At 41.7% G+C, this 25,074-nt stretch overlaps 1 protein-coding gene across 3 annotated transcripts in view; it reads right to left on the reverse strand.

The window, feature by feature from the left end:
• Nucleotides 1–25,074, reverse strand: part of TMCC3 (transmembrane and coiled-coil domain family 3) — a 150,130-nt gene that overhangs the window by 46,101 nt on the left and 78,955 nt on the right. Inside the window, exon 1 of one of the 3 annotated variants that reach the window (XM_075497195.1) lies at nucleotides 1,371–1,535. The exons of the other annotated variants lie outside the window; for them this stretch is intronic. Coding sequence (XP_075353310.1) covers nucleotides 1,371–1,448 — 78 coding nt within the window. The 5' untranslated portion in view covers nucleotides 1,449–1,535. Of the gene's footprint in view, nucleotides 1–1,370; nucleotides 1,536–25,074 lie in introns of those variants that run through there. 3 annotated transcript variants of the gene reach the window in all.

The following is a 25,074-nucleotide window of genomic DNA, read 5'->3' on the forward strand; positions in this document are numbered from 1 at the left end:
CATTATTCTTACACCAAGAACAATGAAGAAAAGTTACTTAGTTCAATTTGCAAAGAGAAAAAACAAAGGAAATACATAAAGTTTTTAACTGGGTTATGACTAGCATGTGCATTCGGCTTGTGGTATGAACAGCACTGTAGACTCCAGTAGTAAAGGTACAGTGTATAGGGTTACCTATTTTTAAAACATGTCATTATGCAGCAACAATCTGAAGCACACCACCTCCTTTCCAGCACTGTCAATTAATGGGCTGGAGGGATTGAAAGAACGGTTAACCTGCAGTACAAGGGGGGAAAAAAAATTAAAATTAAAAAAAAAAAAAAACAACCAAGAACCCTCTCCCTAAAAAAAACCAAAAAAGTCACCCTTCACAAATAGCTAATCTCTACACTTCAAACTGTAAAGCTCGTTTATTGACACATGCAGGATCTCATCTTAGCATAGAAAACAGAATTTCTGCTGATATCCCAAGTCAGCTAGAGCAACCTTTTTCTTCACATCTTTCTGCAGTGCATGGGAAGAAAGAGACATTTGTTTTGCACCTGTTTGAGCTGAGCATTTAGGTAAGAATTTGAAATCTGCACATAAACTAGAGAGCCAACTGCCTTCACCAGCATGACATTCATGACAAAGGCTACTAAATATATGAAAGGATCACAAGCATTGCCTATACATGGTTATCATATATGGTATGAACAAACCATCAAAATAGTAAGATAAAGAAAGATGAACGTGCCAGCAGACCATAAGAAAAACTATCCCATAAAGCCGTATGTCATGGATATACAGTAGATTCTTACTTTATCCCTAGCACACACAGATACACCTTTTCTGTTGATCTCCATCCCTATCACAGCCCTCTTGTAAGTAACTTCAGGAAGGGAACTGTAATCATTCTCTGCTGCTAGATACAATCACCTGATCCACAGTTTATTAAACAGAGACCTTGAGAAACAGGACCAAAACCAGATATCCACCAGTGTGATCTAGACATGGAGTCACTTCATTAAATCATCATCGCTGTTGACTTTGGTGCGTAAGTTCTCTATTACTCCCGCCTCCAACTAGTTTCTGTTATGGATATATCTTGAACATCGGTTTCTGTTACGTCAACAGCCAGTTTCATTTCATTTTCTTATACCAAAGAGTACTTAGAGTAGGAATATGAAAAAAGCACAGATAAAAAGCTTCTCTTTAGATCGACAACATAGCAAACGTGGAGACGTTTGGGGAGCATGCTGCAGGTTGGTGGCTGCCTCACAGAGCTCGGCACTCAGGCCCACCTGGCAGCCCCATCACCCTCGCCTCCCCGGGCCGCCTGCTTCCAAATGTGGCCCCGACAGCCCCTTCCGTGCCCTCGCACGCCTCACCCGTGTCTTGCGGCGCCGGTGCCGCTCCGGGTCCGAGTACGTCCTATCCACGGCCAGCGCCGTGTCGCTGCCCGGCATGCTGCCCCGCCGCCTCCTCCTCCTTCTCCTCAGCGGTGCTCACCAAAAGCCCGCGCCCAAGTAGGGGTCCCGTCAACGGCCGCCCAACCGCCAGTCCAACGGCCGCGGCACTGAGGGGGCTCACGGCTGCCGCCGCGGTGCGGGAGGGCCGGGCACGCCCCTCCGGGCGTGCCCGGCCCTCCCGCACCGCGGCGGCAGCCGCTCCGCTTCTCCTCAGCCGGCACACCCGGATTAACCCCTCAGCGCTCCGGCTCCCGCCTCAAGGGGCGAGGCGGGCGTCAGCCGCGCGTTGTGGCGCCTAACGGTCGGGTCGTGAGGGAGTCGGGGCTGTGGTGTTTCCCCCCCGCTTCGGAAAAGGGAGGACGCCTGAGGGGAGAAGAGGGTGGGAGCGAGCTTTAGCCAGAGGGAGTGGGCCATAAATCGCCTTTTTTTTTTTTTTTTTTAATTTTGAAGACCGGCGCTTCTGAGGGGGCAGGAGCTGGGGCAAGGATGATCTCCCAGAGGTATGGCTGGACAGAGGGGTGCCAGTCCCATTCCTTCTGCTGACAACCGCTGGTTTGGTTCAGGGTTTTTGCTAAAGCTTCAGCTCTCAGAGGGAGTTACCATCAAGCAGCCATCTCGACATCTGTTAAATCAAGACCCTGTGGCTACAGCGAAACCTCACAAAACATTGCAAATCCTAAAGGTTCAGAAGTCCAAAGGGGAAAGAAAGGAAGAAACCAGAAGTATTAAGTATGTTGTTGTTTTGGGGCAGGCTCACTTGGAAGGTTTTGACTGTTTGCAGTAGCATAAGGCACCCTGGACACAGCTGAGTGCTGCTGCTGGAAAGCTCTTGATACCTAGAGTTTTCCACAATAAACATGTTATAAAAATTCTGTCAAACCAACTAAATAATCAGCATCTGCATTTTCCAAAGTGGTTAGTGGAGCACGGCAACCAATTCAGTCCCCATTTCTGCACATTACACGTATGAGAAATCCTTCGGTGTCCTAGCGCAGGGGAGCTTAAAACCATTAACTTGTGAACACCCAAGGAAAACTTGTTTTCCAGGGCACGCGTATGCCAATGTACTTAAATTCCCAAGAGTTGAGTGGAGTTCCTGACTTATTTTTGCTTTTATCTTCAGAACACCTATGCTGATGAATGCATTTAAATCAGCAACACTTAACATATTTTAAACTACTGAAAAGTGTAAGTAGAATACTGTTTTTATAATCACTCATTAAGTTGTACAGGAGATGTACTTTTTTTCTCTTCTGGAATAAGTAGAATAGTCGGGTTACCACTTCTACACAAAGTAAATCTGGAGTTCCTTCAGACTGACTCCCTTGCAACAGCAGCAGGACTTCACCTTTTAGGTGCAGTTGTTACGATTCTCATGCATGAGTCACACTGCTTTTCTTCTCTAGTTGGAGACAACAACAGTCCCGAGGCATGTGCATATATAAACATACATAAATCAACACAGCTAACTATCCTAGGGGGGGCTTGCAGCTTTAAAAAAATATTTCCCTGGCACCATTTACATTTTGTTTTGGAATCTTGTGTTCTGAGATAACACTACTATCAGAGGTTAATTATCTGACACAAGGGCCTCCTTGGTGTCTTCACGTAATGAGGTCTTCAAAAATGAAAGACCTGAAATTCCAAAGTAAAAATAAATCCTAGACTTCACCTTTTTGCAGGTGTTTCTTCTTCAACACTAACACCAGTTTTTACAAAGTTATCCCAAATTAAGTCGTGAGTGGGTTTACTAAGGGAAGCATTATTTGCCCAATGCAGTATTCAAAGTAACCAAACTAACACAGGATACCTGCACACAGGCAATGACTTGCCATCCTTCCTGTACTTCTTATGCAGCTGAACGAGATAGCTGAAGTTGGAAGGCTGCTGGGAAAAAGCTTTAAAATGGGAATTGGATTTCTTCAGTCCTTCAGATCAGACATGAAAGTTAATTCATGACTCAAAATGTGCCAGAGGGAGGGGAACTCTGGAGGTAAAGGTCAGTAAGAAATTAAATGGGCAAATATTGTGGGTTTGGGGTTTTCACTGAAGTCATAATTGCACATTTCCAAAGGGGACTGTGCAGTTTCCAGCACCTAGGATGAAACATCCTTATTTCCTCAAAAACTTTTGGGGTTTTTTTTAAGCCTTGCCAGATGTAGTTGATCAAAGCATAGAGAGGGTAAGTCGTTGGAAAAGGGGCACATAAAAGGCTTCAACTGCTTGGCTCTTTAGTAATGCAAGGCTTATTATAAATCATAGTTTATTCAAAAGTTTAAGAGTTTTATTTAAATAATATCAGCTTTATTTAAATAATAGCAGCAGACTACCCACAAAATGATGAAACTTCTCTTCAAGATGAAAAGAGGATGTGCAATATATATTTAGAGGTATATCATGTGTGGTTGGGCTCAGCAGTATTAACATACAAATATATTTATGAAGAAAGCACTCTCTCCTAATTAACTTCTAAGAAGAGAGGATAATATGGTTAGTCTCATAAGACCTCGGTGTTGCATTAGTCACACCTTCCAATCAAGCCTGTGGATCCATTTGCTTGGGCACTGCGCTCAGCGGTGGCAGTTACTGCCACGCATACCAGCAACAACAGTTCCCATGTCCTGCACGAGCAGCAAAAGCCCTGGCACTGGGCAGTTCCCGGAGGAGCTGTGACCACAGGGCAGCGGGCTGGGCAGCTAGGAACAACTGCTGCACACAGCAGCAAGTTACGGTGGAGCAGAAATAGCTGCTTGGGTAGAGGCACCTGTCCCACAGGTCAGGAGAGCCCTTCTACACAAGCTGAATTAGGAGCTGTTGCCATCTCGGCAGTCTCTGCAGGTGCTGCACCTTGCAAACATCTCAATAAATGGTTCTTTTCATATGTTGGAGTTAAATCATCTGCATCTGCAGAATGTAAGTTTAGTGTATATCAAACCATGGTGCCATGCAATTCTCTTGCCAAAGGCTGCTCTTTTCCCCCTTTATCTTTCCCCCTCACACATGTGCCACTAGGTCCTTCCTGGCCTGTAGCAAGAACAGACTGTTATCCTATGGCATGTTTGCGGAATACATTTCATTTTGCTTGGCTGAGCAAAGATACCCCCCCCTCCTCTTGCACACACAGCTGGTTTGTACAGCTCTCCTTCCCCACTCCAAAACAGAGACATGACTCCCTGAACATGGCAGAATACTGCACAGCACAGTACTTCTCTCACTGTTATTTTCAAAAGCCCACAGAGTTCAAATAAATGCTCTTCCCCACACACTGCACCTACTCTCAACTGAACCCTCAACCCACTAAAGCAAATCCTTCCGGATATTGGCAGGAGCATGAGGCTGGACTCACAGTGACAGAGATAGAAGCGGTAGTCCATAGATGAATTCTCTCATCCTTTGTTCTTCTCACAAAGCATTTTTAAAATTAATTTCTATGGTTTAAATTAATGATAAAAGCATTAAACCATCCCAGCCATCCATTGTGTCAATTTAGAAGTTCAAGTACCTCAAAATCCCTCACTGCCTGCCTAGCTGTCCTTAGAGGCACAGAGTAATTTCATCCTTTTCCAGTGCTTTCCCTCACTTCAGCATGCTGGCATGACCCACAATGCTTAACTACATTATTTTGCCTACCTTTTTAAAGTGACCTTTTAAAAAATAACGCCAATTAGGAATGGAAGGTCTGGTTAGACTTAAGATCACCATACAAGGGCGTACACCACTGCATTTGGCTTTCAGAGGGACAGACATCAATATTGGGTTTGCCTGCATTGCCCTGTTTTAGGAAACTCAAATCTCTGGAGGGGCAGCAGAGGCACTGCCCAAAGCAGGCCTGTCAGGTGGAGCCTGAGCTTTCTACAGACGACTCCTGTCTCGCTCATCCCTGCGAAAGCTGCATCCTTGCCATCCATTTCCTGCTGCATGACCCTGGACAGTGGACACAGCAGTCCCACCTGTGAGCCATGAATTATCTGTACTGACTTATGTATAGGCTACAGAGGGAGAAGAAGCAGCAGTGGTGACAGCGGGATTACTTAGCAAAACCCAACTCCCACACAATGTAATCCCATAGATGGGGTCGTGCACACACGCTGGGAAGTATCACAAGAATGGAAACATTTATGGAGATGGAAGGCATGGAAATCCTATCATTAGGAGGCTGGCTTGAGGTTTGGCCCTGTTCTCTTTCCAGTTTTATCATGAATCTGGATCTTGGCGATTTACTTTACTTCTTTGGACTTCCACTGCCACATTTGTAAAAGGAGAAGCACAGCACATCTTTCTTCTGTGGAGAACCTTGAGCTCTCCGGAATTAAAAATGCTATTATTAAATTTGGTATTCTGATGTTGTTGGGAGAAATTAAACATATGGTGTATTTCAAAGGCACAGTCAGGAAGAACGCGAAGGTCCCTTTTTCCACAATGGTAACATCTGTACTCTAAACAGGATACTGGGGCTTCTTACGAGAGAGACTTTTTAACATGCCCTCCAAATGTTTTTCCAAAAGCTTGTAGCAACCAGCCTCTGGGGAAAAGGTCTAGATGATGACAGACTCGCAGTGCCATTTCAAAATCTGATGGCAAATGGGACAGTGCTGAGTGACATAGGTCTTGCAGTTATCCGTGAGTGCACTGTCACAGTTCTCAGTTTATCTGCCAAACCATGAGCCATTCACACCCACAGGAAAGGAGGTAATCTGCTTGTCAGTACCCAGCACAAACTACCAAGGGATCACACTGAGACTTACAGATTGCTTTGCCAAGCTGTGACGTTCATTCAGAAGATGTTGATAAACATTCAGATATCAAAGTAAAATTTTAAATCAACTCCTCTCCTCCCCTGTCCTCTCCTCACTAAGAAATGTTTTATGCGCTTTCAGGATATAACAGCCATGGACACTCTGTGAGTACTCATTTTCTACATAGGAAAAAACTCCAGAACTAAGACTGTCATCGTGTATTAGTGAGATGCATTGATAGGGGCTGAAGGATAGAGAAGCAAGTCAAAAATTCCTACTGAGGGTAACAGAAGTTCTCCCTTTTCTTCCTTTCCCCTGCCTAATATCCTGTGTCCCTTGCTGTGTGATGAGAGGCAATTTCAAGCCTCTCCTCGTTCTCGTACAGCCTAGGAAATTTCTGCTACATAATTCCTCATTGCTGCTGCTGAGTGACAGCAATAGTGCAACCAGTACCTACAGGATGGTGGCAGTGTTTTGCATTTCAAATGTTGTGAATAAGAGCCACCTTTTTAGCAGACTTGAATGCCAGCTGTTCTGTACACCCAAGAACTTGCCTGGAGCCCAGCTATTTACATTAAAAGATGACCCATGTTGCAGAGGCAAGTACAGAATTCTCCCTCGGGCAATGTGAATGGTTGCTGCTCATCAGCTTACAAATTTTCTTCTGCCTCATAGTATGTGATTTGGGGCCCTTCTGGGAATAAGTGTATGCAGCCCGAATGAGCCACTTTGATATCGCCATGAGGTATGCAGGACCAACAGCTGCAGCCTGTTGGCGCATAAAGGTGTACCCCATTCCAAAACATGAATGTGAACTTGCATCCAAACCGTTCAGACTGCAGCCAGAAGAGAGCCAGCCTGAATCTCCTATTACTGCATATCCTGGTGGTTACATCAGTGCGACCTTTCATCCCAAATTAAAACAAACAAGCCAAAACCTCAAATTAGACATAGCTCATGAACACAAGAATTGTTCTCGGGATGTGCCACCTCTACCTACTGCTCAGAGAAGTGCCCGCACCCCCCCTGAAGTGGCACGTAGCTGGGTAGCTGACATCTGAGCTACTAAAGGCTCTGTAAGTCAATACACCACAACTTTCACCCTACTGCTTTATGGCCGTAGCTTCACGGACATCCCAGCTCAGTTTGTGGCTGATGGTTGCACACAGAGACTGTAGATTGTGCTGAATAGGAACCTGTCAATTTTACTTGTCTATGAAGTGCATTGCATGGCTGTGGCTCTGTATAAGTTATGTCATGCTAAATGTGTAACATCAATTATTTCCATATCAAGAGACAATGTCAAATGCAGGATTAGGACTTCTTTGCCAGTCAACCAGAAAACAGATGGGTTATGAGAGGACGGAAAAATTAATGATGATACAAGTAAGCCTACACGTCTTCCTGGTGAGTGTTGTTACAATGCAGCCCTTTGGGTTTCACTACAGTGACTATCTACAGAGATGCAAGTTACAGGGACATGAAGCTCAAGTTCCCTCACCACTATCAAAGTCAACCACCTACAACTCATCTAACTGTGGTTCTGCTAACTCTAATTAAATGCAATACAAAAGCTTTCCTGTAAAACCAGGTGAACAGGGAAGTGTGTTAAGTTGGTTATCTGGTGGGTTAGCTGGGGATTAATAAAAGCCATTAGATAAATATGGTTAAGAGCCCATTTAAGATGAGTGTAATAAAACCAGAAAGCTCCTTCCAGTTTACTTCTCAATCTGCCAGACCTAAACATATGACATTCAGCTCTGATTTGGGTGACAGGGACTTGAAAGATTAACATCAACTAAGCAGAAAAGCCCAAATGCCACTATGTTTAATTGGTGCAAATCTTCCAAGTTCCTGATTTTCACAACAAGTATTTTAAAGGCAGCAAATTGCAAACAAAAAACCACAGCATAGCACAGACATTTGCATTACACTAAGTAAATTTGTATCGACCATCATTTATAAGTGTCCAACAACACACTCCCTTTACTCATCTAAATATAGTAATTTATCAAGGAGCCGGTTCTGGGTTATTACTATGTATTACTATATAATTCTACAGGATAGTTTTCACTGAATAAAGTATTTGCCGTATTTGCTTCTTGGTTGTATTGCTAACGGGTATTACATTCATTTTACTTTTATTTTATAATGCTTATTATGGAAAAAAATCCAGGTTCATTAATTAAAGTTTTGCCAATTGCTTCAATATGGAAGGCCTTTATCATATATTTCTGCATATTCCAAAGCATATTCACTCACTACTAATGTCCCAGATAGCAGCAGAGCTTCATAACTTCCTGCATGTAAGTATTCATTCTTAACAATATCAAACTGCAGCATCTGTATGTGTACGTTCCTGCATCAGAACTACATAATTATGACTATTGGAATCATGATTTAAATTGGAATTTAGATTTAGTGAGTTTAGACATGCGACTAGTTGACCACGGAGGCAAGTGATAAGATATAACATGATTCCTACTTTTAACTATCCCAGTGCTGTCAGATGCTTCAGAATAGTCTGTGAGAGAATACAGATTTTAAGCAGAAAAAAACAGTCTGAATTTTTAACATAGACTCATACTCATCCTTTTGGGCCTTTTAAAATCATAATTTCATAAGCTATTACTCATTACAAATTTGGGGGACAATTTTTGAAAGATTGAAGTCTTCTGCTTTGTTCTTAGGTAACCAGTGAAATGTATGAGATATCATACAGTACAATTTTCTTATCTCTGGGACATGAGTTTTAGCTGGAATATATAAGAAGCAGCTTATTTTGCAATGTTTTTGGAAACTGTAGCAACACAAGGTAGTCCTAGCATTTCAGGGGAGTTGCCCCCTGAGCTTCCATGAATGGAAAATGTTACAGCGTGAGATCACTAGAAAATGGAATTATAGAGATACAGCATTTGCCAATAAAAATTCCTATTCTGCTATAGAGGGATATCATTTTCTGGAACAAAATCAATACCTTTTTTCCCAGCATAATTGTAACTGAGCTTTTCTTCTTAAAGTTATATCCACGAAGGGTAAGATTTCTTTTTCTTTACCTTCTTCATCAATACAGCTATGTTGATAAAGCATTTATATGTAAAGCAATCCTAAGCAACAGAAGCATAGAGAACCTCAGCGTCCACAGACATCTGACAGCACTGCACAAGACACCCTGCAGCAGCCAGACAGCTCTGTGGCTGGAAGAAACTGAAACCCCTCTGCTCTTCCAGTGCCCACCGTGTACTCAGCCCTGCCCATCACCAGCTAGCCTGAAGTGTTACTGAAAGATGAAGCCGTCCCTCTTCCTGCCTAAAAAAGCCCAATTTTGGCAGCAGGGTTTGGGTTGGTCTGATCTGGAAGGTCAGCAAGTAATTGCCTCTGCTCGAGCTACGAGCAGCTCCCCACTTCTTTTTTGTAACCACCTCAGGCCAGATGTCAGACAGATTTTTTAAGCCCGGTATAAAGACATGACATTATCAACAAGAATCTCACAGATACATGCTTACAAATCAAAACAGAGGAAAAAACTGTAATAACTATAGGCTTACTAGTGAAACTGTTCTTTTACAATGTTCCCTTAAATTTATTTGTGTTTGTGTATCTCGCACAAATACACAGCCTTAGAAACAATTTTATTTAGAGTATTATAAGGGGAGAAATTGAATGTTCCAGCTTTCCTATATTGCTAATAAAGATTAATTATTACATGTGGGTTTTGAAACACTTGTAATTAGGAGTCTCAGCAAGCATTGGAGCAATATATAAACACTAATAGCAACACGGTATATATCATAAGTAATTATGAATTCTGGGGCCCAGGCACATAAAAGTGACAACAAAGTAACACAGCTGAGGAGAAGTCGTATTACACAAATCAAGACAATCCCTTCAGAAACAAGTGGTATCGCAAAGACACGGGACATGAAGGGAAAGCGCCTACCTTGCAACTCACTCTGATACTCACCAATTCCAATGATTTTCAGCATCTCAAACACACAGGCCTGATACAATTACGAAACAACGGAGCATATTCTTCATTAACACTGACCAAAACTTGGCATTTCTTTCAATGAAAGGTTGACTTTTTTTCTAAACGATACATTTTCTCACGTTTTCTATCTTTTAAAACAACGTATCACAAACTTTTCACTGAAAACTTAGCAGGAAAAAACTCAAAAGAGGTTTTTTTTTCCATTTTCATTTCACTGATTTTTCATTTCTGCCACAAGTTTTCATAAAAATAACCTACCATTTTCCAGCAGTTCTGTTTTGCGCCACTGAAACGCTAGGCATGGTTTGAGGATTTGCTTAAGCTGAAAGGCACAGTTCTGCCTTGGCTGGTACGCAAAGTCGCTCTGGTCACATACGTGTAGCTCCGCTGTAACTGCACAAGAGTAATAGCAAGCAGCTGCAAAAGGGCACTCTCTATATATGTCCCTCTTGCGTAGATAAAGAATGATCCCAGCTACAGGTGGGGCCTCCGACAGCACAGCCACCGGCTGACGTCAGTGGCCTTGAAACTACAGGCACGGGAAGGTATCTCAGGGGCCGTAAACAGAAACGGCCAGTTACTGATACCGACCTGGAAGCAACCCATGCGAGCTGCCCACAGGCAGTAACGTAGGCAGAGGAGTACTTGTACCGTGTACTTGAGCTGCAGCAAAAACCACTGATTGCTTGGATGCCACTGCTTCAGAGTTAGTATGTAGAACTGATGACTGGTAGCCTGTAATGCTACATGTGTAGGTATTATCACGGCAGAGATATGTACCTTTAATGCCTGTGTTTGGTCTACTACCTTATCCTTGAGGCTGGGCTGCAATTTGGATGCAACAATGGTGAGCTGGTCAGAGAGCTGACCCAGGTGAAAACTACCTCTGTCAAAACAAAATAAACTATTAGATTGCAAAAATACATACGTATTAGTTTTATAAGCTCCCTCATCTGACTGACTGCGCAGCTCCTCAAACCGTGGTGTTGACTCAGGAAAGTGGGCAGGGAATCATGCCTGAGGGCAGAAGGCAGAACCTAGCAGAAGTCAAAAGTAAGGACTAAAGTTGATTGTGCAATCCATTCTTAGTTGCCAAAGGTTTAATTGTGTCATAGCACGTTGGGTACGTTTGTATCCAAAGACTCTTAACATCAATATACTGTGGATCTTTATAAACGTTAATTATCCTTGTAAAAGATACGGAGCGAGGATACAGTCAAATGTTAAGCCATCTAACATTTAAGGAAATCTGTAAAAGCAGGGCACTCCAAAATGAACTATTAAACCTTTAAAATGAACTATTTTCTCATTTTCTAACAGAACTTCAATAGTAGCATGATTCACTCAGGCCTTAGAAAAATAACAAACAGCTTCATCCAAGCAAAAACCTAGCGGGAAGCTTCAGAGTGAATCTTCTGGTGAAGTTGAGATCAGCAATTATATGAGTACCATAATACCAGCTGCTGAAATTATGATGAGGGAAAGATGAAAACTAACAGGACTGCTTGAAGGACCAAGAATAATGCAAATGTGGCCTTAGAACATCTGTGGAGATAAAGCATCTGAGGTATGCAAACTATTATCTGGTTTGCTAGAAAAGGGAAAAATTCTTCATATATAAGTAAAATAAGTAAGCCAGCAGGAAAGCTATGCTCTTGTCTTCTCTAAGAATGTGTCATGTCCAGGGGATGCTTCACTAAATCTGTATAAACTTTCCTCTTGCTACTGATAATGAAATTTCCTTTCGTTATCTGAACTTTGTCTGGTCAGTCCCCAAAACCATAACGTATTTATTTTTCTAAGGCATCCAATAGGAAGAAATAAGGGCGCATCTGTACACAACTCAGCTTCACTGATGCAGAAAAGAAGCAGATAAGCTCACCTAAATCAGCAGGGAATTCTTGCATTCCTCTGTAGTGAATGGAGACAGGCAGCAGAGTAAACATCTAAAAGTTAAACTATATCCCTAAGCATTTAAATAGCTTAAAGTGAATCCTCTTCTTGAGAATAAAAGCAAACGTTCAGTAACTGCTCTCAGCAAGACATTTTCAGCCCATCTATCAAAATCATACAGCGATTTAAAAACAGCAGAGATTAACAGACCCCAAATCAGCAGGCTTTCCCCCTACGAGGCATGTTTTCTATTCACAGATACCTTTTTGTTTCCTCTTTGCACGCACAGAGCTAAACTCCCTTGTTTGCATTGCGACAAACCTCTTTTTGACTTGATTCCCCCAAAGCTTCTTGACACAGCCCTCTTGTTTCCTTTTGTAACTTCTAGATCTACACACGTACAAATGTGCATCGGTAAACACATGCATATGAGCATTTCCCCCTCCCTTAGTTTCCCATTATTCCTCAGCAGCTGTGAATGACACTTCCAGCAAGCAAATCCCTACTATTTTCAACATGTCTTTATACTGCCCTGTAATGTCCGAAATAAGAAAAACACTAGACAGAAAACTGAGGTTAAAAATATATCGCTCAAGCTATCTTCTCTTTGTTCATTAGGTATTCTACAGACATGCATATGTATAAACACATATTATTAATTTATGCCTCCCCGGTGCTTACAGCATTTTATAGGCAGGGCGAGCAGTTTCCCTGTGGCACTGTGCGGTGTGTAGGGGCAACACCCACATCGTGCCTTCCTGACTTCAGCCTGCCAAAAGCCTGAGCAGTTCTCAACTGGTCACCGTGTCGGAGAGTAAATAGTAAAATAGGGCAGTGGGAAGAAAGTTAACAGGGTTGTGGGTTTTTTTGAGAAGGGATGTACCAGTCTTGAAGAGGGCATTTTTGTCCCAAGAAGAAAAAAGTAAGTGGACCTGTTTGCATGTTACGGGTTGATTGGAGAGGTTTCTAAGCTGTTTTTTCGTAATTAATTCTTGCAACAGATTTTTAAAATGTCCTAAATTGGGACAAACCTTTTAACTTCTGTGAGCATTACCAATTTTCAACAGCTAAGGACCCTCCCAAATCTCTTCTGTTATTGCCAATGGGTTTTAGTCCAATAAACTGTGGACAGCCATTAAAGTAGGGAAAAAAATCAGTCCTGTAATTAGAGTGAGCAAGTTCTTCTCATGTTCTGCAGAACCATTCAAATAAGATGCAGCATCAGTATCTGTAGTACTACAGTCCTGCTGGAGGTGTGCAATAAAATCTTACTTTCAGCCACTAGTAAATTTGAAATTCTTTTCACCACAAATTCTGTGGCACTTGGATACCTTTGAATGTTGGATATGGAGCCCTCAGTCACACTTACTTGTGTGTGTCTAGCTATTTCAAGCTAGAATGTATATATAGAAATTATATTTATAGATATAAATATATATATTTATAGATACATATATACATACACATATAAAATGGAGACTATGCAATAGCATCATTTCTTGAATCACAAGTATGAGAAGCTGTATGAAAACTTGCAGTTTTAATACTGAGCAGCTGCAGTGTTTTCATATTAACGGGTCAGCTGCAAGCTAGCAGGAGCACTTCCACCAGGAGAGTGTCTCAGGAGGAGGGAAGAAATACATAATTTGTTCTAGCTGGCTTTTCCTAATTCCATTTACTAGGATTTAATTGAATGAGTGCAGAAAAGCTACCTAAGAGCCATATACCTGATGACAGTTTGTTCCCCATAAGAAATTTCTGCAATACGTCTCTAGGTTTCTGCATCTATGTTACCTCTCCGATTCAAATCTAATGATAGTAATTAAACTGATTTTGATCATCAAGGATTTGATCAGCGTATAGTGCTGCTGCTTGGCCATATGGGGATTCCTACACGAGACATCACTGTTTAGTTAGACCTTGTAAATCACGCTGTCAGTACTGGTCAGCATCAGTCTCTGGAGCAGCTGTGGCAGAATTCACCAGTATCTCACGCAGGTGAGATACATGCTGCAATGGATACTCAGGACTAATTCTTTGTACTTTGAATTTCACATAGTTTTGCAAAGACACTGATGTATTTATGCAAGTACTTTGAAGAATATGCTGACCTTGTCAGATCATGTGGCACCCGAGAGAGAACATGGAAACTATTTTCCGGATTTTAAAAACGCGCACATACAAGTTATTGACTTAATTTATGGCCAATAGCTCTTATGCAAGGTTATTTCAAAGGCACACTGATATTTTACTGAATTATCCATCACTCAGGGCTATAGTAAGTGCATCATTTATTAAAACTTAACTTTCCCTGGATAATCTACTTGGTCTTTTTACTCCATTTTTAATCTGTCTTTCCTTAAAAGAGATCTGGAGATTATCAAGGTGAGGTGCTAACAAAATAACAGAAAAAAAACCCAGAGTTAACTTTCAGATATGGCCACAGCATTAACACCGCTAAACAGGGAGTCTGAAAGGCCTCCCACTGCAACCTTTTATTGACATTCAACCTTGATCTTTCTGCATCCTTTGATTTTGTGGCTTACTTGAAAGACTTGAAACATACAGGCATCTTCCAAATATCAGTCTGAAGGGGGTTTTTTATTTTTTATATATATATATATATATATATAAAAATTGCTTACAGCAGTTCTGCTCTAATATAACACAAACAAATAAATCTAAGTGATACTATTAGACAAATCAGAGATGACACTGTTCCCAGAACAGAACCTCTTGAGCTCTCCCTGCGTTGGGCTCCACATCACCGTCAGGGGTATCGTCATGTGTTTTTGTACTGTTGGCACAGGATGAATTTCACCCCTCAGACAGTTTCCAGCCAATCTCATTTCTGCCAGCCTCTCGGAAAGATGGAAGACAGTGGATGGATGCATTAGATGACTTTGAAATAAATCGTAAGGAAGATGGATGTTGTTAACTGAGTCTCTTCTGCTGAAGGCTGATGCCTCAGCTGTGTACTGATGGAAATTCTTGTCAGCACAGATGGTTTGTTTTGACCACGCTATGTCATTTAAATGTTATAATAATAACATAAATTGGGTTATTTTGTGGCAGCAGCCAGTTTTCAAGGGAAGTTAAAAGCACGTGGGCACTGAGAAAGTTATAACTGATACTAAGCACGGCAACAAAACTCAGCAATCTGCTGTGTAGGTGATACTGCAAGACACATGAAAGCTTGCCTGAAACAATCCACCGCATCTGTTGGCGAGCTGTAATCCAGCGGTACCATGTTTTAAATTTGCCCTGAGGTGAGAGAACTCAATGTAAACAATCTGCTTATACTTGTCAACATTCATCTTTAAATGTATATTGATAACTGGAAGCCTAAAAAAAATAAAACCAGTGTGCAGTGCACATGTTTTAGTTGCAGCTCTGGCAAAAAGAATGTTTTCTTGTCCCAGGCGGAGGACAGTGAGCACTTTCTTTCAGTCTGATGCTGCTTCATTTGCCATAGAGTTACACATCTGATCCTTCCCCCAGCAACAGCAGAGGAGGAGGAGGAGGCTGGGGTGGCAGATGTCACCTGCCGTGTCCTTGAGGAGCTGACGTGCAGGCACGCATCCTGTTCCGTCCACTCGTGGGGTGGGGGGAAACTCTGCCGAGAGATATTGTTGCCTCCGCTGACATGATGTGATAAATTCTTAAGCTATTTTTTCCTGTTAAAATCTGCCTGTGGTCTTATTTACTAATGCCAGTTACCCTGGATAAATGCCCAGCAAGGACTGATTCGCACCAGTTCATCTAGGGAGGAAAAGAGGTGGACCGTCAGTAGTTCCATCTTTCTGTTGCTATGTTTTTCAAACATTTTCAGGTGTTACACAGCTTGTACAGGACCCCAGGGACTGTCACGGGAAGTTACTGGGGCCCATACATTTTTGTAACCCTTCTCCAGGTGCACTTTTACAAAATGGATATAGGGCTGGGGACAGGGGAAAAGGCTCAGCAGTTGAGGCTTACTTGGAGGCCTTCACACAAGAGGCAGAGACGAATCCTACGTAAGAAGCTGACAGACAAACCAGGAGAGCATGTGGTACTTGGCGTCTGCTCTCGTGCCAGATGGAACAGGAATGGAAGAAGGTACCTAAAACACTTCGACAAAACTTTCCTGCTTCATGGGTAGCCTCCTGACACAGCTGCTACCTTCGCCTTCATCCATAGTTCCCAAGAATCAAAATAAAGTGCATAGCAACGGGAAAATAAATCTGCAGTAACCTTTCAAATCCCCAGAAGCAGGAATACGCATGAACACTTTATTATGCCTTAAAATTTTTATGTAACTTGAAATGTCTGTGTAGCCTGCAACGGGTCATTTACCTCACAAAAATCTCAAATCCCTTTAAAGTGGAAAACATTAATGAAACTGTGAACCAGAAAACCATTCCTATTGATTTTTGTTTCCCCTGCCTCCTGTTGCTGTAAACATGCTTCTCATTCAAAAGACTTATTTTTAACCCATGTGTTGTTGCATCATCAGCTGGACCCACGGGGAGGAGAAAGCGATAGGACATGGAATAGTGCAGGGGAGGAAGCAGCAGTATGGGAAGAGCAAGAGACGAGACAGGAAAACTCGAGCAGTGGCTATATGCTTGCATTTTTCAGAGCAACAAGCATGTTGTTTTTTTAATACACCCTCATCCCCGCTTTAAGTTCCCCAGGGAAGACCTGGCTCCCAGAGGGGAGCCCGTGAGACACGGCAGCACAACCTGGCGCACGCAGCATGGAGCGCGCAGCAATGCCAAGCCTGACTTCTCGCTGACCCGCAAAGTCCCCAGCCTCCGGTGAGGATGCGGCGGGCTGCGCGAGTCCCACACCGGCCAACGGAGGGTTAGGGCAGGTTATAGGGTCTGTTAGCCGTGTACTGCTGTGCTTGGAGGAGGAGTCAGGTAGGGAGATGGGAGCTAAGTGGCCAGGTCAGAGCCTAGTTAGCTCTGCCACTGTAAGAGGCCCAGAGGACTGCGCCATCCCTCCCGACAGACGTAATGTCATCCCCTGATGCTTCCCTTTGGTAACCTGGAGCAGGGCAAAAGACAGACGCTCATCATGGAGAGAGCGGGAGGCAATACCTCCAGGTGTGCCTTTCCCCAGCCCCATGCCCACCATGGCCCAGGACGGACCATCTCTCTGAGGGCTGCTGCAGGCCAGGACAATGATGAGTTGGAAAATGGCAGCATAGCAAACAGAGAAGTCTGTAACTTTCTGAAAGATGTTTTGATATCCCCTGTGAACCCTGTAGCTTATGCATAGGATCTGCCCATGTCGTAAAACTGAGAAGGTGCAATATATTTTTAGAACATTACTGCTGGTCTGTAAACCATTTATCTGTATTGCCTAGCACAATTATCATGGGTTGGGTAGCCAGCAGGTTCCTCAGCAGTTAAGTAACCTGTGTAATCAAGTCTAGATTTTAAATTCTCTCATGATCTTTTTAAAACATCATATTAAAAAACCCCACAAACACATAGCACAGATTTGAAACATGCACATACACACAAGAAAGTCAAATTCAACTTCTATGTAACCCAGTAATTCCTTGCCCAGCATTTATACAAGGGCAGCAAAGGCAGTATTTCTAAACCTCTCCCTTTTTTATGGTCATTATACAGCAAGGTAATTAAGGTCAGCTGAGGTTATAATTCTTTAACTCATTTCCCAGCCCTGACAACAGAAACCTGTGTCTGATCTTTAGTTCACAGAAAGGTTTTTAACCTTGTTTCCACCCACCACTACTGTTATACAATTCCTCTGTGTTGGCTGTTCATTTTTCTTAACCTTTGGAGGCTGTAACATTTCTCCTTCGCAAGACTGACCGCTAAGACTGGCAAGAAAGCAAGCATACGGTACAAGGTAGTTCAAATAATTTAGGATCAATAATTAAATACAAGACCTACACACACCAGTTACAAGCTTAGTCTTAGCTATATTTTTCTGGATATTTGACTGCTGAATTCCACTACCATAAACTTTTTCTTACAGGCCTGGACTATTTGAAGCTGCAGAGCAAATAGTATTGAAAAAAGAGGGATAAAATATGTCAAGGAGAACAACATGCTAACCTTCTAGGACAACAAGTCGAGTCAGGTATAGTGAATCACAGAGAGAGAAATCACAGCAATGCTTGAAACCGCCATCACGGACTTTCCTTTACAAGCATCTGGGTAACAATATCAACAGATGTGGAATTTTGGGTTTTGGCTACCAGGATGACTAGTGCCAATAAATCAGCGCAGCAAAGTAGGTCACAGAGTTACCACCTCACCTGCTGCTCCCAGAGTCACAGCGGACTTGCTCTCTTTCGCTTTGATTTCAAGTTAGTTTGGCACTTGCAACTACATTATTTCAAGTAACTCTCCGACATTTTACATGGAGATTATTTCTGCAACTTGTTCATTTTAGTCAGTGGATTCAGGTGTACAACAAATGATCCCTGGTTTTACTCTGATAAGGAGAAGAGCCTTAATTAAATTGCCAGTTAAAATGGTAGCACAATTATAGGGACAATTTTCTCTGAGCAATGGGCATTCACAGCTGAAGGTAATGATTAAATTTCTGCAAAAAATGTTCTTTATTTTGAACTACTATCAGCCAGCAAAGTACTTGGAATGCATAAATTAGACTCCTCCAGAAAATAATATTCTGGACAAATAGTTATTCTAGTGGCACCTAGAATTTTGAGTGGATGTGTTGCTTCCTCATTTTGTGGAATTTAATAAAAATGCCACCACAGATAATGGGCCATAAATAGAACTTAGATTTTTCAATTCAGTTAGCATCGCCTCATCTAATGCAAACTATTTGTGTCAAAGTAAGATCTTACTTAATTTTCGGTAGGCATTTAAATAACCTACCACGTAATAATGATGCAGAAGAAATACTGATATAGACTGTAAATTAAGAACTGTTTATTACTTTGTACCCGTGCAGTTGTTTACAATACTTCTGTAATCCTAGTTGGTCTTTAACCACTGCAATGATAAATCCAGTGCATCGTACTGCAACGACCAACTGAATTAGTAACTTCTGACACTTTAGCTGTGCTCCTACTCAAGAAGTGCATTGTGCAAGGCATTGCACAACCCACATAAATGCTACTCTGATTCCAGCAGACCTGGTGCCAGCCACACCTCCCAGAGTATTTTGTAGCAATCCCCAGTTACAGCAGCCCACGTCTAAAATGCCTGAGGTCTGTCCCGAGCGTAGCTGAAACCCAGAGTGCACCAGCCCACCAACTGCCAACCCTGACAGGGTCCCTTGTGCTGTTGCTCCTGCTCACGGCACACCTTCTCCCTTGGCTGCCCTCAAAGCTGCCCAGGTACCATTAACGCTCCCCAGATATTGCTGTTACCCATCAGCACCATGAGTTCATCCTGAAAGAGCAACCACAGGCTAGAACTTGGGCCCTCATCCATGCACAGTGTTGGTTTTTTATTTTGGGTACGCACAACCTTTTACCTTTCCAGTTCACCAACAGAATTCTTTAATTTGTGACTCTATTATTGTAGCTTCTTGCATTGTGAATTAAAATAATGCTAGTGATAAAAATGTCACATTTCTCTCAATGCTGGCATTAAAAATCTGTGTCAGCACTCACTGATTGAAAATATATAAATAAATAGATAAATGTCGAAACAAAATTTCTAAAGCCATCTATGAATTTGCCTAAGCTAGACAGTGCTAGTAGTCTGGAGAATCTGGCACTTAGATTTGCAGTCAGACATTAGGGACCGTGTTGCCCTGGCCTTCAGCATCGGTAAAGCAGTTTATTGAATCAGAATTGCACAAAGCTAACTTGAAAATTAACTTGATGGTGCTCTACTAATTAAAAAAGCCACAATGGCATGTGGCTACAGCTTCGGTACTATTGCCACATACACATATTCTTCTCTTCCTTCATTACAAAAAATAGTGTAGTAAACATGCTGTCCTGGCACTCTACTCTGATAAATTCAATCGTTACCATGTAATTCACCGAAGATGTAACATCATCAGCTCTCTGGCTACAAGCTACAACTGAACATCTACTGTAAGATTCAGTAAACTGCTACTCACTTGAATGAGGAAAAATGTTACAAAATTCAGTGGCAGAAAGGCTAAAAATATAAATTCTGTTTCGTTAGAGAAAAAAAGACTTGCTCTATATGATCAGACACTATCTTAGTAGTTAGCTGGTTTCTGCAGACAGTAAAAACCTGTAGAGGACATGCTCGACAGTACACCCCAGGCAGTGAAGCGTGCCAGCGTTCAAGTTCGTCTTGGGCGGCAAAAATCCTATAGCCAAAGCTAGCTCAGGTCTCTGCTGAATGGGGAATTAGTGGCTTTGGTAACCCCAAGCTGCAGCTGAGAATACAAAGTTCTCAGCAAGGATGTGGTTGTCTGTCTTTGCTGCCTTGTCTAAGAGGGGGAGCAACAGCCTTCGTCTTTTTAAGGTAACATATGCTTGTGCAGCGCAGAGTGCCTTCTGAGCAACCTCTCTAAACTGGTAACATTTTTCTCTTCATTTGGAAATATTTTTTTTTTTTAAAAGATAGTTTAATCATAAATTATAGTGGTGACTATAATACTTGTGGCTCAGACCGATCATCACCTATGAATAAGTCAACAGCAAAGGTTTCCAGATGGAGTACTGGAAGTACTTAAGCTTATTTGAATTCCTATTGTAGTGACCCATGCTGTAATTTCCAGATATGCTCAAGTATCCGCAAATATCACTGGAAAATAAAAGAAGCTGTGAGTGCTAGCCATTTTGAGAAAAGCTGAAGAAACCAAAATATTAGCAAAATAGCATAGGCAGAATAATAAAATAAACCGCTTTGGGCACATTTTGGTCTTACCATTAAGCACAGCACTGAAAAGTATTGAGAGCACTGAGACACCAGGGCATGTGAGGATGGCTATGGGACCTGGTACACGAGATCTTGGAAAACTAAAGAATATAAAGGTCTTTTCTGAGAAAGCCATTTTAAAAAAAGTTTTTTTACTGAAAACAAGGCTCTGATTTTAATAGTGCTTCCCAGTTTTACACACATGGATGGGTGCAAGTACTGACAGAGAGATCAGTGTTGCTGTCTGGAAAGGTGAACACTCAGTACAGCCACAGTACAGATTCATCTTCACTACTGCTGCCCCGCACCATGTTAATATTCTATATATTCGCAACATTACCAGCAGAGCTAAATCACTGTGACTAACACTTCAGCTATAGCTGAGCCTTGTAATTATTTCAGAGTCAGAAAGCCATAATATACCCACTCTGAAAACAAAATTATTTAGCATATGCATGTATACAGAATACAAATGATGTTGATATATCTTGGTCTTTCATATTAATGGATCATTTCCATCCAAATGCACATATTTCTTTTGGCATGCCTTTTGTCATGTTTATGTGCATAAAAAATTATGAGCTGATAAATGAAACGCAACCATCACTTAAATACCACATACCAGATAAACCTAACTGGATGTGAAGCTCCATGCAATAAGGTACAAAACGGGTGTGCATTACTACACTGGACATCTCCAAAACCCTATCCGTTCACATGATATAAAGAGAAATTACAGACATGTCTTCCTAGAAGTACCTGTTTTTCAATGTTCTACTTTTAAGGTAAATGGCCACGTTTGAACTTTACCTGTCTCGGGCCCCTTTACTAGATTTCAAAGAGGTACTGAAAAAACTGTTTCCTTTTCTTCATTTTCTCACACTTTCATTTGACAACATTTTGTGCACAGTTGAGTTCTAGCTGTGTCTCCTCTTTGTATGGGGTCTTTCCACAGCAAAACAAAAACCAGGTTGTTTTTCAACAGTAGAATTAGCAGGAAAAAAAACAACAGGAAAAAATTATATATGCAAGCATCATCCTTGAAACAATTACCTCTGTTTTTGTAATTAACTACATTTCCACCTGATGAGATCTAATTAATCACAAATTTCAACTGAGTGGTCAGGAAATGTCTCAGAGCACAGAACATACAGTGTTTGAACAAACATAAGCAGCATGAAAAGCACTCATCTGAAATCAGAAGATGCTCACAAACCACCGCGAATCTCCCAGTTGGGCTGGCACCCCAGCTAAAGTGCGGGCAGCGTTATAGCCAAAACAGCCATTTGCCATTTTATCCCTAGAAAATAACACTCATTTGAGAAATGGCGGCGCATCTTTCGAACTGGTATGAAGCCACTGACCAAGAAATCTGCTGTGTGTTAGAAGAGACTCAGCTTGCACCCTCTGCCCAAGGTGAGAGCGATCGAGAATGCGTGGCCGACGGGAGCGAGGGATGACAAGAGCAGGGCTGGGAGCTGATGGCTATGCTGACAATGCCACCGGTTTGGTAGCTCTGAGAAGACAGCATGGAGAGGCAGGAAAGGCCCAATGTTTCAGAAACAAGTGAAAAAGATCTTTTGATGTGCCCTCTTGGAGGCCAAGCAAGAAGCTAGGACTTGTATCCAAGTGACTGGGAGCTCTAAGGTTCTCCCGCGCAGGATCTGATAAAGATTAGTTTTGGCTTTGATATTAATACACATATGAGAAACAACCAATCTATCTTCACATGCTGAATAATCCAAGCCAATAAAACCACACTGTTCAAGCAATAACATCTCCAATGGTGTTTAGAGGCTTATGCTAGTACAGTGACTCCTTTTGCTCTCGTACTTGGGAGACTCTATTGTTTTATTCTAAGGGAAAGAACAAGATTTTTTACAAAGAGCTAATATATTCTTAAACACACTAGGAAAACAGTGATTTCACCAAACTAAGTGAGAGTTTTGCCTCTGACTTAAAACTTACGCTTTCACCCATCTTCCCTGGTACTGTAATAGGGATGTTTCTTATCTTTTATGCAGATAAAATCTTACCAATGTGGCCTGTGTCAACATGAAAGGAAAGTAGAAGTGCTGTTAAAATTTTTTGCTAAAATGTAACACAGTTTCACTTCCATGTTTGTCCAAAAATGTAAAGCATTTAACATTTAAAATAAAACCCTTTTAATTATAAATGTGAACCAGAAACAGTACATTCACTCGGAGTATGCACTTTTTTTTGATCGAGAATATTTTTCACAGATAGTGTTTGAGTTGTATGAATTTTTAAATGGAATTACAGTATTTTAGGTACTAATTTTGCAAAGTCTAAGTGATTCAGGAACTTCAGTCCTACCATCAAAATAACTGAAGAATTTAAGGGCTGGATTCTTAAAAGTACTCAAGTAGAAAACTTTCTCAGAGTTGATCTGTTTAATTCATTGGGAATTAAAGCTCTGACTCATTAGTAGGTATAGATGAGCTTAGGAAAGCTTAGAAGAATTTTCTGTACCAACAATCTGCCCATTTTAGATGTCTCCCTCCCTCCTTACAGGACCAGCTCAGCTTCTGGTGAAGTAGATGCTGTATCACTCTGGCATATTAATGTAAACTGGCATCAATTTTGGTCTTTCCCAGTGCATCCAGCTATGATTTAAGCTGATCTGCAACCGCTTTATGATTAGCTGAGCAATCCCAGCAGCAGAGGCAGAAATCTTTGAAGAAGGGCAGAGTGAAAAGCTTGGGGCCAGAATCAGTGCAGCAGACTTAGCATAAGCTGTCCCTATTTGTAAGCCAAAATCTTTGAGCGCTCAAATTGGAACCTGAGTTCAATTGCAATTAACAGACTCTCCCTAGTATCTATGCCTTTTTTTAAAGATGAGAATTAAGAGCGGCTGGAAAAAAAGTTATCTGTATCTTGTTGGCAAACAGAGACATGACCTGTACTTTTAAATCACCATTGTTTGTTTTACAGCAGATCATTATTTTCATTAATTGCTAAGGTTGCTGGCAGATTCCTTCACATTTTGGATGAAAGATCAATCTGGATTTAATAAAGTGATCAAGAGGAAAGAGGTTATAATTCTTTTGCTTAAATCAACAGCATTGTGCAGACTGACATCATGATAGGCAGTAGCTTATTGATACAGCAGTCCATTTTTTAATCAGGGTGACATAATACAGCTATTGTCTGGCATGACATATAATGACATCATATGCACATGGCCAAATTTTACTGCAAATCCAACCCACTGTCCTTTCTTGATTCCTCCTAGTTAGAAGTTCAAGGTGGGCAGGAAGGGGTGAGAGGATTTACACAGGTGTTTTTATCTGTGGATACAGAAGTTCTTCTGTTGGATTTACATGTACATCTGGCAGGACTAACTATAGTACAAGGATATTTAGGTTCAGGGAGTTCTAGCTTTTCATTCATCATCATTCAGAAATACTAAGAAATTTGACTAGCAGCAGACCTGAACATACAGGTTTATAACTTTTTGTTTCCCAACAATTGTGAATTTTTCTTTCTTTTTCTCTCTCCCTCTCTCTCTCTTGACACACATGCACCGTCCCCGCTTCCACATTAATACAAACTTCACACTGCTAAATAAGTTACGCATTTAGCTTCAGGCGCATCTGATTGATTCCTTTTTATTTTCCTGGCCCATCCCCAATTCAGATGGTGCAGCAAGCATGCTCCTTTCTGTAGGTTGGAGCACAAGAGCTCACTTGGATGGGGTTAGTACCGCGTCCTGTACCTTTGCTTTGCTGGCCCTGGAGAGCAGGTACCCATTTCCAGCCACGCTCACGAGGAACAGCCTTTGACATGAGAGCAGAGCAAGGGGCTCAGACACATGCCTCCAGCTCTGAAACGAGACACGCTAACTGGTGCATTTTAGACTGACTAAGTGCAATTAGCTTTTCAAGCAACAATTTTTTTTTTTTTACAGGTAATTTATCTTGGAGAAATTAAAACAATCCTTGTTTACTGTAAAACATACGTCCTGTGGCAGAAACATCAGACAGCAGACATTCAGGCTGAACTGAAAAAAACTGGCAGAAGGATGAAAGAAATTATGACAACCTGCTCTGTGCCAGGCTTTGGGCAAGGGCTGTGCTGCTTTTGCAATTGACTGGAGCACGCTGTTAACTCAGTACAAAGCCCAATGAGAGTAAAGAGAA

The sequence above is a fragment of the Mycteria americana genome, chromosome 1 (genome assembly GCF_035582795.1).
Source record: "Mycteria americana isolate JAX WOST 10 ecotype Jacksonville Zoo and Gardens chromosome 1, USCA_MyAme_1.0, whole genome shotgun sequence".
NCBI lineage: Eukaryota > Metazoa > Chordata > Aves > Ciconiiformes > Ciconiidae > Mycteria > Mycteria americana.